Source organism: Strix uralensis, chromosome 1 (genome assembly GCF_047716275.1).
Source record: "Strix uralensis isolate ZFMK-TIS-50842 chromosome 1, bStrUra1, whole genome shotgun sequence".
NCBI classification, from domain to species: Eukaryota; Metazoa; Chordata; class Aves; order Strigiformes; family Strigidae; genus Strix; species Strix uralensis.
Window position 1 is genome coordinate 123628501 of NC_133972.1, and position 17144 is coordinate 123645644.

Below are 17144 nucleotides of genomic sequence, written 5' to 3' on the forward strand. Positions count from 1 at the left end.
CCCATGAAAGGCTGCCAAAGAAAAGGCTCTCCCTCATCTATGCAAATATGTCTCAGGTCACTACCTGGGTAACTGTAGTAGTGCACAGAATAAGAATAGCCATCTCACTGCCTTATTCAGAGTTTCAGTAGTTGCTCTCAAGGTTAGAGCTGCAGCCTCACTGCCTATTCCAGGAGCAAGCTCTCAGTTCCCACCCATCCCCACCCCCATAAGCAGACTGTTCTGCTTTGGGGCAAAGCGGGTCCTGAAGCACAGGGACACGCGTCATGCAAGGTCATTGCAACAGCTTTGGGAGTAGGGTCAGTGCTGTCAAACACCACTCACTTTAGATGCAAGAAGTTCTGAAGCCTTTATTTAGTAGCAATTAAATTATTCAATTAACACTAACCTCCAGACAGCAGTTAAAATATTGTACAAAGAGCAGCTTGCCCTCTAGAAGCTCTGTACACAGTTCAATATAAACTTACACTCTAAGATTGAATGCACCCCACTGAAAAGGGGTAAAGCAGCTGTGCACAGGAGGCCTCACTGAGGTGCTATACTACCTTTGAAATGCACAAGACTTCCTCCTCCCAGGCAGTCTGCACAGTGCAGACATGGGTCCTGTCCCCCCTGCCATGTTCCACCGGGTCCTGGACTGATTAGGTTCTTGCCTTTTTGCAGTGGCGCTGGGCACCAGAACTCCTAGTGCATGAAACAGATTCTTTTAAAACCTGTTACTAGTGTGCAGTTCAAATCAAATTTGTAGATATTTAAATGGCTCTTAATTCCTTAAACTGTAAGGTTGGTAGCAAAACAGGAGAGCAAAATTCAAAACACACTGCACAAAACATTGAATAAATACCTCTGAGTAATGTTACCAGCTTTAATAACTGCATTAATGCTCCAGAGACGGGAACACTTCTGGAATATCTGACCAGAGCTCAGGATTCAAGGGAGTTACTTCAGTAAAAGAAAAGTCACTTTATGAAAAATTACATCTTTACAAAAGTGACACACTCTTCTTCATTTAAGAACAGAATATTGCAATTACTGTGTGTGCTTTTAAACATTCCCATGTCACAATAAATAAAACCAGTTTTACTTGTGCCAATGTTATCTATGAAAGAAAGTATTCACAGAACAGCCGAAGGTGTTCTATTCCTCATACACCACAACCTAATATAGGTGTATTCAGCAAACAGGGCAGCTCGAAACCACAGCGTCTTACTTTGTCCACATAGGACCCACCATCAGCCAGAAAAATTATTCCCCTACCTCTGGGACTGCAGATCATGTACCACCAGATTTACTGTGGAGATGCTTAATATTCTGTTTGATAACAGATCAGTTTTTTCAGGAGATAAGTAAAACAAGGAAAAACATTAAAACAGATTAAGACTTATTTGTATCAGTCATAGGCTCCTTATTGCATTTTAATAAATATCAGGCAAGTTAAAGTAGTTTCTGTCCCAGTAGTTGCCAGAATAAAGCCAGTCCTGAGTACCAGTGTAGGGATTGGGGCCTTGGTGGAACCATCTGCAAGGAAACATACAGCATGTTAGTGAAGCTATCAACACACACTTTTATGGAAGTTCAGAACTGCTTTGCTGCATCTTCAGCAGTTTACTGTTCAAAGTAATTATTGCGATTGCAGGAGCCCTCTTGGTTTTAAAGTCGTAAGTGAATTTAAAGTCATCTTCTGTGGCTAGATCTCCCCATTTGCCACACCGCTTAAATGTCTCCTACATGAAGTTACTGACACTAGTATTTTGTCACATGAAGCAGTTGAGATTATCACATAAAAAAAGGATAGGTAGAGTTTTACTTCAAAGCAGTTGTGAACAATCATTCTGGCATGCATAAGCAGTAACAGTTTTTGCAAGACATGTAAACACCACAAGCACTGCAGTCCTGAAAACAGAAAAACATTATTTCCCAGGATTTAAAATTCTCCCTTTTTAACACTTTGTTTTGCAATGCACTTAACTCAGAACAAGTGTGCCAGCCACCCTCAGTGCAGACAAACAATCACCCACAGGCTGCAGGAAAAGTCCTGGCTTGTTACACCGTAACTGTGTTGCATTACACTGTTGGCACTGGGGGGCTCACCTGAATGGCCAGAAGGCTGACTCCTTCTGCATGAGGATACTTGCAAGCTTTTGCTAAATTGGTTGTTGGTAGGATCACTGAAGTTTAGCCCCATCTTTCTTTCCTTCCCTCTCCCCTCCTACCTAATTTGGAGACACTGTGTATATACACACAGAGATTATATCTGCATGTGTATATAACCTGGGGGGGTGGGCAGTTTCTATCTATAAAACAAGGTGCAGTTACAAGACCATACTACTGGCAAGTATCCCCCAGTGGTGAGAACAACCCTGTCAAATCACCATGGCACAGAAGTTTCTCCTCCTTCCTCCCCTCCCACGCCCATTTCTGGCAATCCTGCCGCCTCTTACTGAACACCACTTTCTGTTTGGGCCCAGTTACTCCACCTCTGCCTCAGCAGCATGCACTCCACTGTACCAGACCTCTAGCACTTTAACTTCTTGTATTTTGCCAAGCTGTGTTAGTGGCACAAGTCAGCTTGCTAGAAGCCATTTCTGTGGTTAATAAGCTCCACAGCTTGCTTTCACTGCCTCACTGACCACAAAAGCCAGTTCTTCCTTTATATGCCTCACTGCAGCCAACACACTCACTCAAGTAAATCATGCGTGTGCAAGGCAGCCCGTTTTAACTCTGCTCTTTCCTTCTAGGGTACCATAAGGTTTCAGAACAGAAATGAAAGCACATTTGGATGTGACTTGATGTCTTTAAAAGGCAAAAGCATAAAGGCCACCAGTATTGCAGTGTTATGTTCCAAAGCAGGGCAGCTAAATAGGCAAGTCTTGGTTGGCTCAGAAGACTTGAGATGCATATCAGAAGAAATGCCTTGTACTGTCTTCATGGTGGTAAACTGAAGAGTTGAACACTTCAGTGGTTGTCCTGCTGCCCTGGTTAAGTGAACTGAAGTCAACAGCAGTCATTCAACCCCTGCACTGAATGTGGTTCACTACAGCATCACCTGCACACAGGGCGAGTCAGCTATTCCCAAGTAACTGGTGTGTGCTGTGCACAGGCATCTAGTTCACCTCCTAGTTCAGAGGTAACAGCAGCTCACTCGGAGCACAAAGAGTTTGCTGAGAGGCAGGGCTATAAGCAGTCACCTTACCTCTCACATTAAAGAATTCTACCACCCAACACCTCACTAGTGTGTCTTCAACACTTGTACAATGTGCCCCTCCCTCCAGTGACCACCTACTTCAATAGGAAAGGGAATGGTGATGAGAAGAACGTTTGAGAGACACAGGAGACCCAAAGCAGTCAGATAATCCAGTCACGTAAGTGATGGGGGGAGGGGGGGACTGATTTCCATCAAAAGCAACAGACCACTGCTGTGTTTCAGAACTGAACTGGTCAGTCTCTAAAACATTAGGCGTTCAACATGAATCACTTCTTCAGAAACACCAAGACCCCACTTCTAAAGTGGATTCAAAATTTAAAGAAAAAAAAAATCACTAGGCACTTTGGAGAATTGTCTTACAAGGGAGGAACTCTACTAGACAAAGTAAGAAGTCTGCTTTTCTGTGGCAAGGAAATTGAAGCAGTTTACATCAAAGTTTATTTTACACTGCAGATTAAGACCTACAGTCAAGTTGGGAACAGGTAGAAGTTTCCCTTCACAGCATGTTTTTGTTTTCCATGAAGCACAACACTTTACGTTCATCCTTTGGAGGCAGTCATACTTGGCATTCCTACTAAAGAGATCAGACACTAGGAATTTTCTGCCAAAACTTTAGAAACATCCTGGAAAACTAAAGAGTTCTTGAGGGATATCCCAGGCAAGTGCTGAGCAGGTCTACAGTACGTGCATAACAGCAACTGAAGAACCTGGTGAACGGTGTCTGCACTAATTATACAACCCAAAAAACACTGCTCTGAGTTGCCCCCTGGGACTTCCCCTATTTCCAATACCAAGCTCAGGTGCTTTGAGCTATACCTTAAGCTACTTCTGGCAACTGGAAGAACACAGTATAACTACCCCTTGCTTTGAAAACACTTGGTGAGAGGTAGAACCACGCTGAATTCAGGAAAGGAAGAAGGAGATGCAAGGCTGTCCAGCACTTAACATGTTTACTTGGAAGAATTACAAAGATGTTATTTTCCACCAGTCTCGGGGCAAACAAACCCAAACACTTCAGGAGAGCAGGCACAGGAAAAAGACAAAGGCAGACATGTCCAAACCTGGGACTCTGGAATGATGGGTGACTTCATTTGAAAAAAAGAAAAAAGTGATTTATAGTTACAAAACAGACATTTTAAAGATATTTAATTCACAGTGTCTGGGTGTATTAATAGCTAGTTAATAGGGAAGAGATGAAGCTTGCTTACTTTTAGAGAGTTTAGCCCCACCTTTTTTTTTTCCTGTGAAGAGACCACCAATTTATTACTACACTTTTAATTAGACCTTATCTGATCAAACTAGATTCATTTGGTCATGTTTTTACAGTTTCTACTTAGCTTGTGCGTAAGAGCTCCCAACTGACCCCTCTCGTCTTATAGTAGGAAAAACCCCAACCACCCCATCCTGTAAGCTAATTTCTCCCTTAGCTCTTCTAACTTCTGTAGTTAGTAACCCTCTCAGAAAGGACACAATGACTTGGATATCTGGGTGATAAAGTAATTTCACCAACTCTGAGAATAACTGTATGCAGCGGGAATACAGTATTACCAGCACACAGCAACTGATCTGAGAAGTCATGGGCAATAAGCTATCAAGTTTACCAGAGGAAGCATCTCCTCCTCTCTTTGGCCAAGTATGCAAATTTGAGGCAATTATAAATTAATCAGCAACAACAGTCCTTACAAGCAGCTATCAGTGGCAAAAATCTTTTTTGTGTCAGAACCAAGAGGTGCTCAGAAAAGACAACACAGTTTGTATTTGGATACGGGTGTTCAAGCAGTGAGACGGAAGGAACTGAAACCAAGCCTGACACTTCTCTCTGGAAGCCTGCAGGGACCGAGTCTGCAAATACAACAGTGGCACCACCAAACCTGATGATGTCGGCTCTTCATGTTGACACAACATGGCACATCACTGGCGTGGACTGGCAGTTAACCTGAGTGTTTAAAAGCTTTATATAACTACACACACACAGAGGCCAGCACACTCACCTCGTCTTCCAGTCTTCCTCTGACTTGGAACGATTTTTGCGGGCAGTCCTTTGTTTTTCTTCTAGCCTCTTCTTTTCTTCACTAGCTAGATCTTGAAGGAATAAAAATAAACAAATAAGAATACAGAAGTCAAAGCGCAATATAAGACACGGACATTACTCCACCTGACCTAGCAAATAAATAAGGGAAGTAGAAGTCATCCATTTAAAAAGCCTTCTACATAACACAGAAGAGCTTCTGGTTTAGTCTAAGAGCAAAGCCAGGCCAGCTGTGGCATAAGATCAGCCAATGGAATTCCAGTCTTTAAGACTGCTAAATACATGTTTATCCATGGCTTGAGGACCCTGAAAACGTGTTTATGTGACAGCAAAGATGAGCTAGGGGATGTGGCATACCTAGAATTTATGTCAGTAGGGAAACTGATTAAGATATGCTAGATTTATTTCAGAAGTCTGGCCACCTGCTTCTTAAGGTTTGGGTAAATTGTCACTAGTGCCTAGCTCCTGATCAGCAAGGGTTTGGAATATTCATTTCCAAACCACAAAGAATTGTCTCTGCAGCATCCCTTCATTTTTTTGTTAATGCACTAAGATAGCACTAAGGTCACGGTCCTAAACAAGCAGAACAGTTGTTTTATTTGGCAGAAAGGATGGTTAAAGAAGCAGATTAGGTAGAAGGGTGATCTCTTTCATACCTAAATCTTCAAAAAGCATTTCAGAAACGTCTTTGGAAGAAGTAGCTGAGAGAATAATTTCTGGAAGACTATCACTCACTCACTCTCAGTTACCTTGCCAGCTACTAACACACTGCGTATTACCAGTCTATCTGCTAGACAAACTTTATGCTGTTAGTATAGTTAAGCAATATGATCTGTTGCTAACAGCATAGTTATTTGCACTTCAAGTTTAGACAGACAAATTACTGGGGATGCTCTGAATCAAGTATGTCTATCCTGCTGGCCACAAAAGAATCGTACAGGCAGGAGAGACTGGTTGTGGGAATTCAATGATCCTCTCTCTAAAAGCCTCAAAGAAATGGTTATCAGTTTCAGAGAAAAAAAAACCCACGCACAAGTACAACTGCACTGTATTATGCCTGTGTCACTGTTTTTCATACCTAGATCTCAGACTATTTATCAGAATAGTCCCAGTCATTGCCCTATTACATAGGTGAAACTGAATCAGAGGTTTCATGACTTACCCCAATTACTTAGCAATCCAGAGGAAGCAAGAGCCCCCATGTTTTTAGACCACAAAGCTAGCATCCTGCTTTAATTTCAAAATGCCAAAGAAAAAGGAGCAAAAGAGGGCCAGAAAGGCTGTTTCACACCATATCAAAGTATTTTAACACCAAGTCACATGTCAGAAGACCAAAAAAAAGTGTCTTTTGGACACTTTTCACTCTGTGGCATCTACAGTAAACATCTCTGTGAGGTTTCTAAAAAACACACTATATCTACTCACTGAAAGTATCATAATGCATTTCTAATTCACTATTCTAGCACAACAGAAGCATTCAACTCCCAGTGAAGAATAATTTTGCATTAAGTATATTTTTTGGCATTGCAGTTTCACTTAAATAGTTTAGACTGCATTTCTCAGGACTGGCACATCCTTTTGCATCAGGCTGATGGAAACAGAGAACTGAAAAGTTCACAAATACTTTCTTTTGATGGTCAGAGATTGTCTCCTTAGACTAGTTTCCAATTATAGGGCTTGACTAGGAAGCACAGCAGGGGGCCTAAAGCTAAATAAAAAGCACATAGCATTGTGAAGTTTAAGATTCTTGCTTATATGAAAGAACACAAGCAAGAAGGTGGTATGATGGGTTCCTGGCCAGCAACTAACCACCCACAAGCCACCTGTTCACTCCCATTCACCCCAGTGGGTTAAGGGAGAACCAAAGAGCAAAGGCAAAAAAACCTCATGGGTTGAGGTAAAGAAAGTTTAATAAGTGAAGAGAAAGAAAAAAAAGGAGGAAAAAGTGGTGCAAAGGCGATCACTTACTACCTTCCACCAGCAGACCTGTATCCAGCCAGTCTCCAAGCAATGGCTACTTAGTCCCAACACACACAATTTATTGCTGAGCATGATGTTATATGGTATGGAACGTCTCTTTCGTCAGTTTGGGTCAGCTGTCTCCGCTGTGTACCCTCCCAGCCTCTTGCCAACCCCAGAAACAGAGAAGGCCTCAACACTGTGCAGATATTGCTCAGCAATAGCTAAAACACTGATGTGTTTCCAACACTGCTTTGGTCACCAATCTAAAGCACAGCACCATATATGGGCTGCTATGAAGAAAATTAATTCCGTCCCAACCAGCCCCAGTACAGGTGGGTGACATACCTTTCCCTAGAAGCATATACCACAACCTGCAGAAGGCTGTATGAAAGAGTTATTGTCTTGCAGCATGGAGGAATGTATCTTTATGAGTAGCTATTTACTCTAGAAGTTCATCTAACAACTTGTATGTGGAATTTACTTTTTTCCCAGTCCCTCAGTTTTAACAAAAAAAAAAAAAACCCAAAAAACCACAAAAACCCAGAAATAAAAAACCACTGAAGTCACCTATTTCTCCATTTTCCATGGCTCTGATATCTGGTCGTAGCCGGCAGTCAGTTTTGGGAATGACACTCTCCATTTCTTTGTCCAACTCATTCAAAGCCATAGCAAAGCTAGTAAAATTATACATCTGAAATTCATAGACAAAGATAAAAAGTAACTTTATGATGTGTCTAGCTGCTAGTCTTAATACACAAGAAAGTTGCTGTCTAAAAACAAACATCTAAGTGCTTTTTTATTATTTACCTGCTCAAGATAGAAATACTCATGATACCAGCAAAACTGCACCATGTCAGGCAGAGTGTAGGTGATCCTTGGTGTTTCTATTTAAGCACACCAGCATCCAATTACTCAGTGCACTATTTCTCTCATCTTCTTTTTCCAGTCCTACTGGTACTTCCCCTATCTCTGTAGAGAGATTTCCCCTTCGATTAACCCGCTAAGGGCACGTTTTCTTTTTCCAATTCTTTGTCTTTCTCGTTGCACACATACCCCTGTATTCTGGCCACTGGCTCTGCAGCTCCACAGCCCTTCACACACCAACTCATGCTACGCAGGCTTTGCAAGTGTCTCACACAAGTGTCTGTCCTCTAATAAAGCCCTTCAGAAGAGATTTCTCACAAGGTACGTGCCTCAGTGTGGGGAACAGGGTGGAGAGAAGAGGTGGGGAAAGCCCCCATACCACTGGCTACACGAAGCATCCCATTTTACAGAGAAATTCCGGTAACTCTAGAGACATGCCTGTGGCAGGCATCCCTCTGACCCCACATTATAGCATTACAATTATGTGAAAGTTTATTGCAATAAACAGGCAAATCAAGACTTGTTAATGAAAAAGACAACAGATGGATTTGCTTTGTGTTGAACATACAAAATATTAGGATAGCACACGCTTTCAATAAGTAGAAGCATAGCTGACCTGTGCTGAATTTGGAGGTCTTGGAGTTATCTTCCATAGCAAAATACTCCCAGGAATAACATACACACTCTCAGAATCTGGCAACGGCATTTCATCCGGTTCCTCAGTATTGCCCACCTAAAGGCAGCACACAAAGACAAGAGGAGTTCTTTGGAGTCATAAATCATTTACACCCATTCATTCCCACACTGGAACTCACATAAAATTATTTCCTTGACCAAAAGTAAATAATTTCAGCAACACAGAAACTTTTCTAGATGCTTGTCAAGAAGGGTAACAGCATTAACATAGCATACGTACTTCCAATTCCCTCCCAATGGAAGACTACCAATAGTTTCTTGCATCAACATCTTCGTAGATATAATCTGGATGTTCAAGTGCTAAGAAATCTGTGGTTTCCACCACAGAAATGTCCCATTTCCTCAGACACAACCATTTCCGTGCATGATATTTAACTCCATTACTGCTTCCTTAAAGTTGAAGAATAGAAGTCACACTCCTCATCCTTCCACATCAAAGAAATGCCAGCACATCATTCAAAAGCTGTCTTCAGTTTGTACACAAAGAAGCCCTATGCTACTGCTCTTTGCTCAGAGGAACCTTCCTTTCCATTGACCACTACACTACTGATGGCAAACTGCAAACATTAAATTAATTACCTTCGATTAGTTAGTTCTTCTGGGAAGGGCATCCTATGAAGGCTGACATATACAGCCTAAGGCAGCTGCAGCCACAACACTCTGAAACCAAGGGTTACTAGGGCAGTAGAGAATAACTGGTGGTCACAGTGTAGATGCGACCTGATCCAGTTCTAAATCATCACCCTTTTTACACACAGCTTTAAAGCAGCTGGGGTCCAATGCTGCTGACATTAATTCTGCTGCACAAGCATATGTTACAATACTGAACTAAAGCCAGCTAGACAATGAATACGGCTCTCCCAAGAAAACTTGGTGTCACTATCACAGCTAAAAACAGCAGCACGTTTCAGAGTCCACTGGCGAGTAAAGCTGAACTTAAAGGCAACTAATGCTTTAAATACTTTGGCTACAGGCCAGCAACTTTAATCCTGCTGCTAATAAGCTTTGCTCTCCAATGGCTGCATCAGATAATATAGACTGATGTTTTAGTGAAAAAAAAAGAAAAAAAATCCAGTACCCAAACCGGACTCTATTGTGTTCTGAGATGAGGAAGTATTAAGGATTCTGTTTCACCATGGAGCACTTGGGTACAGTGAGCTTAATAATAAACAGGTTGCAAAGTAACCAGAACAACATGCAGACCAGGTTGAGTCCCTCAGCTATTAGGAAAATAAACAGCGCTTTTAGTTGACTACATCTGAACTGTGCTGGCAACCTGCCATTCTGTCCTTTAAAGGATACTAATCAATCTTTCAGAAATCAGGAATTTGAAGCAGAGCAGACCAGAAAGATATCCTTATATCAAAGCACACTTCAATACCAGACTGTCAAACTCCAAACCAGCTTTTACAGAAAGGCTACAATACACACTGCAATTTGTGCCTTGTTGGATACATAACCTTAAAAATGTCATAAGAATTACAAAGAACTAGGTAAAAAGTTGATTTTCATGTGCTCTTGCCACAATGATCCATATTTTATGCTGAGCACTACTCAACCTCTCAGTATATTGCTAGGAGGGCAGTAACAGACTTTCATTCAGAGCAGAATCATCCTGGTCTAATCCCAGGTCTACTATTAACTCTTCTGATGTTGGCAAAATATCACCTTTGCATATATAAAGGCTTGTCTAGCTCCCTGCAGAATTATTTTTCCTTAAGTTTTATTCCTATGAAATCCAGAAGGATTCGGGGAAAATCTGGGGCAATTTGCAAAAGGACTCGCATCCACACAGGTCCCCTAAAAGGAGACAGAAGCAATCCTTCATTAGTAGCAACGCAGCACAAAGGAATAGCTGGAAAACAACTAAGTAAATCTGAAAATTCTAATTAGGAGAAGATTGAAAGGCCATGTACTTTCATATCTGAATAAAAATCCTTCACCACTACCATGAAGGGACAAACCACATCCAGACATAAAAGACTTGGCTCACCTAGATGCTCAAAACCCATAAACAATATCCACTTCTCAAACACAAGGGGGCAGTGGGAATACATACTGAACAAAGACTACCTGATTCATAGCTAGCATTACAAAGCTTTCAGTTTTCTACAGATCTGTTAAACAAGCGTGAAAAGCGTGCTTTTCCAGAGTCAGAGCGACATTGCAGCTTGAGCCTTATGCAATAGGATGCTTCATTTTGAAGTGAAAAGCAAGGAACATCTTAAACATTGTTGGAGAGTGCAAAACGGTAGCTGAACAAAGACACAGAGTATGTTTTCCTTTGCTCCTCCCTAGAGCTCACAGGGTCAGACTTGAAGAGAAGCAGTAATCCCCAGTGCTTTAGCACTCTCCTGATGACAAGCACTGGAACAATCTCTGTTACAGCAACAATCTGAACCTGCACAGGAACAACTGCCGTCAGAGTTCTGTCTCTTTTTTCTTAAGCAGAAAAACGAACAACATCCAAGCCAACAAGAAATCTGGCTTCAGTCACCAAAGGGGAACAGTCCCTGTTTTAAGCTACTATGTGAGTGGTTGTTGTTCATCAAGCTGTATGTTGTCAACATCACCATTCACCTTAAACAAAAAGCATATACTGCTGACCAGAAATCTGGAAGAATTAATGAGTTTTTTTCCCAGAAGAGAAAAATTGCAATTGCGGAGAAAAAAACAAACAAGCATTTCTATGGTTGTGAAAATTTAATAGAAAGCAATACAAAAATTCCTTGTAAAAGCTGGAAAATATGATCTTCTATCAAGAAGAGAAACTAGTCTATTCCGCCTCGAGGAGTCCAAATCCTCCTGTTAGAATATAAATGTTATCATGTATGATCAGAACCACAGTCCAGCTAATGGGGATATGCTACTTCCTCCATGTCACTTGGGAGGAAGAGGTAGGTAATGGACCAGCCAGTATCTAATCACTTCAAGTTTTGGGAAGTTTGAATACAAATCCTTGAGAAAGCAAGCATTTTATCCCTTAATGTTAGTACTCATCCAATCCATTTCGTACCCTACTAGGAAAGGAAGAATAAGTGAAAAGAAATCTTAATGGTCTTAAATGCTACTAAAATATTTAGCTGTCTTAACATGCTTTTGAGATACCACCTCATTACGTGATTAATACCTGTTTACCACTTTTCTTCTCTTCTGCATTTTTCTTGTCATTTTTTTTGTAAGCTTCGAATGTAGCTGGGTCAACACTGTACAAACACTCAGTCCACTTCCCATACAGTGCACAAAGTTTCTTTTTGCTGTCAGAAAAAGACTAAGTTTACAAAGGAGCTTAAAGAGATTTATTTCATCATTTCAGACAAAAATATTTGAAAGAAGAACTTTTGAGAGCAACTCTTAAAATTGAATTATTGGTCTTGCACAATTCATAACCTTGCTGTTGCAGGTTCATGCCCTTGACAGACTATGTTAGAGACATTCAGTTCTACAGCTCCCATCAGAAACATCGGGCACCCATTTGTTTCCTATTAGGAATGAAGCTGTTACCTTTTGTCCTGAATGTAGCCTTCAACTTTGTGTAACTCCTTCCCAAAGAGGCCACAGGGTTTGAAGCTTAGTACACACTTCTCACCTGTTCTAAAGGCAGAAACAAAAGGGCACTAATTATTTCCAGATGCTTTTCCTCTTCAAACTTGCAGCAAGTGAAAGCGCTCACACTCTTAACTTACTTATGGTTAGTTATTTCCACATTTCCATACTGCTCAATCCAAAGTTTGCCCACGATAATGTTATGCACACAGCACGTAGGATTTGTCCACGTGTAGGCTTCATTGTGTCTAAGGGAGGGGAATAAATATTAAAATACTGTATCTTTGTACTGGATGTCACTCCTGCAACAAGCCATCACCTATAAATTGCACCAGGTCTTTGAAATGGACACGGCAATAAGGCAGGAAACCCAAGAATTTTATTAACCTATTGCTACTGATTTTATCAATTCCGTAAAACAGCCACTTCTGTGCAGTCACTGTTAGCACTGAATGACATGAGGGAAGCAAACAGGACTCAAGCATGATAGTCTTTGTAGGACTGATGACCAGGCATCTGCAGAACACACAGACACAAGCCCCAAATACTGTTACTATTAGTATGCAGTATATTAGGAAATTATGGCAGTTCCTTTCATCTTCTCATCCTGTCCCCCCTGCAAAGCTGCAAAGTGATCTGCCATCAAACATTAGGATGTGGGTGTTAGACATGTCCATTCCTAAGCCATGAGACGCTAATGCACACTAATCATCACGGATGTGGCCACTGCGCCTATGCAATTATTGCTTATCAACTTACTCAAGAAGCTCCAAAGTCATTGTGCCTTTTGGTTCTGCTTCCACGCTCTTGCCCCAGAATTTGAGTTTAGGATAAATTGATCCATGAAACACAAAATCATTATTTAAACCTTCAGCATAGAAAGCACTGATTGGTGGATGATGGCTAACTTGCTCTGAGAGAAGTCTAAATCCAAGATCATCTCTGCAAAATAAAGATAACCAAAAGCATGTATCTACGTAATAACTGTAGTGAAGTTGCAGCTCTCTTCCCCAGGGTGAGACAGTTGGACTCGTGCATAGTTGCTGTACTTGGTGCAAGTTAGTTAAAACAAAAAAACCACAGATCAACCAATACATAGAACATCCTCATTCTAAATAACTGAGGAGATAATGTAAAAATATAACAAGAACTACCAAATCTGATCAATCAGCATGTTTATTTTTGATAGTGACCTCTTCCTTAATCTTTTGCATAAACATAAGCCAAAACCTCACCCAAGAGAAAAATTTGCCCTAAGTGTAGCTGCACACTAATAGACTAACATGCCTATTTGTATTCTGGATACTCATATAATGAATATTACAATTCTAACACCTCCCCTATGTACCATGCATCTTTTCATTCAGAAGGTTTCAGGAAAAAAAAAGTGTCACTTTTGTAAATAAAACTTGCTTTTAAACCTGGCAATTTTCATTTGCCTGCTCCGAGTTGAAAAGTTAAGTAGTTTCCCTTCCCTGGAAGGTGCTGAACACCAACACGCATTGCAAGCGCCTCCATCAGCTGATAGGAAAATGGGTGGAATCTTACAAGCTGAAGAGCAGTCTGCAAGCCACCTGACAAGTCTAATGAAACATCAGTTACACAGAATACTGTCTCTACTCTTCAGTGCATCTTCTGTTCATTACCTGATCAATTCATATGTCTCTCCAAGCAATGGGTTGAATGGCTTCCCTGTACGTTCCCACTGCGAGGCTACAGCAGACACAGCAAATGCAGCAACACACTATTCAAAAGAGTAAGAGTACAGAGTTAATCTCCTGGATTTTAGTCTTTATCAACAGCAGTCATGCTATTACAGAATGATTCTTCTGAACCAGCTTCGCAAAGTTCTGTCTGCAAGGCAGGGGAATAAACAGTTTCCATCAAAAGGCTAAAAAAAGCAAGCCTTAGGAAGAGCAAAACGTTTTCCTAGATAAGCAAAACTGATTAATGAATAAGAGAATCCGACATGTAGCAAATACAGGGAGTTCCTCCTATAATGAAACTATCTATGAAGAAAAAAAATTGCAATGCATTCATCAAGAGCTAGCACAAATTACCCAAAGTACCTGCATTCGCTCAGTTGTACTGGAAAGTGAGCTGGCTTTGTGGATGAGATATGTATGCTCCATGTACTCTGTAAGTCGTTGTAGAAAGCTCAGTGGCTCATTGAATATAACTGGCATTGTGATCTTCGACAACTCCTGATGCACAAATGAAATTTGTGTTAAAAACCAAATGATTAGATACACTGACCTGCAGTAACCCAAGTGTAATTGGCTTATTACAAAAATAAATGATGCTCTTAGTGCTAATGCAATGTGCTTGACCTGGCTTCACTAATGCTGAAAGGAAAAAACCTTTTACATCCCTTATGAGCTTTATAAGCCTATCTGTGTTGACGTTAAGGCTACTTTTAAAACAAAAAGACGACCAAACATCAAACAAACAAACTTCCTATCAATAAAAGCATTAAGAAGGTGAGATGAAACAATGGAATGAAGTATTAAGGATGCTTTTAAAGACTGAGTTATTTATTTCCCTTAAAATAGATCTAGGCCATCTCACTACTTAAACATCTCTCTTTTGGAGGCAGGTGGGTGGAAGAGGATGAGAAATGACAGGGAAACATGGTGGCACAGGAGTAAAAACAAGGATTCTGTATTTTGAAGAAAAAAGGAATTTTTGTAGCAGGAATAAAAATTTAAAAGAAGTCCTACAGCTTTGACATTGTTTATTCTCTGTCCCACTTTATAAGCATGCCCTCTGAATGCATAACATAGGAATGTTTTAAACTGCCTGCAGTAGCAAATTAAAAGCATATAGAATGACCCCTGGCAATGCATGCAGTGAACAGCACTGTTCTTAACCATAAAAGCAGCATCTGGCAATAACAGCTTTGGCAGACACTTTGGTACAAGCCACTCCAAGTTCCTCCCCCTGCTCCCCGCGCAAACTGCAACTTCTGTGCAGCAATTTCTGCAAAGCAGAATTAAAACCTTTATGGATTTTTTTTATTTCTGCACACACCTTACGCAAGACAGCATTTCAATCTGCTCTTTGTATTTTAAGGTTATAACACTTTTCCGCTAAAGCCACTGTGAGAAGCCTCAGATGCTTCTCAACTCAGAAGACTTGGAGCTGCTTGATACAGGCATTCCCCAGCATTTCCATACCTCATTGCTTTGTGCTGTTTCTAACTACAGCAAGGGGAAGAGAAGAAAACAACAGCGACTAAACACACACACTCCCTTCTGTAGGCTACTGTTACAAGCTGACAGAGGTTTATCAGCCTTAAGTACTTTCAGCCTATTGCAGGATCTAATGGAGAGAAGAACTCTTCTCAATTCACCCTTAGCTGGAAGGAGAGTAGGTGCCAACCAGCTGAACTCTGATCTGGCCACCATTTGGCCACTAACACCATGGTGGGGAAGACTGAGATACTAAGAGGAAGGGAGAAGAGCAAAATTAAAGTAGCTGGTTTTTTAGTTTTGTTTTTTCACAGTCAAAGTGAAAAATTTTTGCTACCACAAAGTACTTTAGGGGTTGGAAAAAAGAGAATGCTTTTACTGAAGGAATATTGCTCTGACCAAGTCTTATCTTCGAGTTGCGAAAGCAACTAAAGCATAAGCATCAAATTTAAGAAAAAAAAAAATCCCTCTCCCCAACAAGTTTTCATTTGGGCCTCAAATGAAACAATCACTTCACATCTTTTATCATAGCCTTCTGATTACCTACCATTCCAATGCATTTTCTTAAGATACTCCAGATACTGAAGTCATTTCTGGAGAACATCGGAGATGGCAAGCTTGTTCTGTGGGAAGGAACAGGGAAGAAAGCAGAAGTAAGAAAAGTTTTCCATTACTAACCATGACTAAGAAACCCAAATATTCATTTTTGAAAGTAACAGTTTTCCAATTTTTAAACTGAAAACCAAGAGGGAATGACAGCACTACTCAAACTGTTTTACCTGCACAGAAACCTGAATTTCTCCAAAACCAGAAACAGAACCATTGCCTTCATTTTGCATAAGAGCACTGGAAGAGAATTTCTACATCAGTTATCAGAACAATGTTTTTACAATGGCACTGCTATGATACTTAGTTGTGTCTTTGTGAGAAAAAATAAGTGCTTTCTGAGTAAGTACATAGGTATGTTTACTCTGCCTGAACAGATTGGAGGGTTTTTTTTTTTCTAGTCACCTGTATACTGACAATGAAGGGCCATGACATTTATTGCTTATATTAAAATCAGTCCTCAGGAACAATAGAAAAGACAGCAGCCTGTTCCTCTGGGGGCTGATATATACTGAAGCAACTCCTAAACACACTTTCAAGACCAACATTTAGGCTGTGTAATACAGCCTGTATTCCTCAGCTTTATGAGAAGTCAGGCACAGATTTTATTCAGTTCTCTTACTGCTACTGACCAGCTCAGCTATTAATCCAATTTACCAATAGAAAGGCATAAATATAGGTCAAAGCCTTTTGTCCACCACACTGCTAGAATTTGTGTTTGGATAATGAAGCTATCATCAATGAGAAAAATTCTCAATAAATAAGAACTACCTACAGCTCACTCAAACTGCATGAACTATTTGAGGTTCAAGTTAACTCTGTCTAAATGATTGTGTTGCCCTCCTAACCAAGAAGGTCTTGTCTCCCCTCAAGTAGCTAAAGCAGTATCTTTTTTAGAGAGTGTGAACAGGCTGTAGCTGCCTCCTCCACCTCACTTTTCTGATAAACAGAAACATTGCCAAGAGAAAAAAAGAAAAAAAATTCTTGTGAGGCTCCAGTTGGTAGTTTCAGTAGCCCTACTAGCTGTTAACTCCCATAGTTACCT

General features: G+C 40.7%; 1 protein-coding gene across 3 annotated transcripts in view; it reads right to left on the minus strand.

Moving 5' to 3' along the window:
• Positions 1-330: 330 nt before the first annotated feature.
• The window catches only part of OSBPL1A (oxysterol binding protein like 1A), a 76598-nt gene continuing 59784 nt past the window's right edge, over positions 331-17144 (minus strand). For 2 of the 3 annotated variants that reach the window (XM_074879686.1, XM_074879698.1), the window contains 12 exons: positions 16041-16116; positions 14372-14506; positions 13949-14046; positions 13062-13244; positions 12443-12550; positions 12261-12350; positions 11887-12013; positions 8677-8793; positions 7764-7887; positions 5197-5287; positions 4267-4290; positions 331-1518 (listed from right to left, as the gene is read on the minus strand). In XM_074879686.1, the coding sequence (XP_074735787.1) occupies positions 1416-1518; positions 4267-4290; positions 5197-5287; positions 7764-7887; positions 8677-8793; positions 11887-12013; positions 12261-12350; positions 12443-12550; positions 13062-13244; positions 13949-14046; positions 14372-14506; positions 16041-16116 (1276 nt within the window). In that variant the 3' untranslated portion in view covers positions 331-1415. The remainder of the gene's footprint in view (positions 1519-4266; positions 4291-5196; positions 5288-7763; positions 7888-8676; positions 8794-11886; positions 12014-12260; positions 12351-12442; positions 12551-13061; positions 13245-13948; positions 14047-14371; positions 14507-16040; positions 16117-17144) is intronic. The other variant, XM_074879708.1, reaches the window with a different exon arrangement.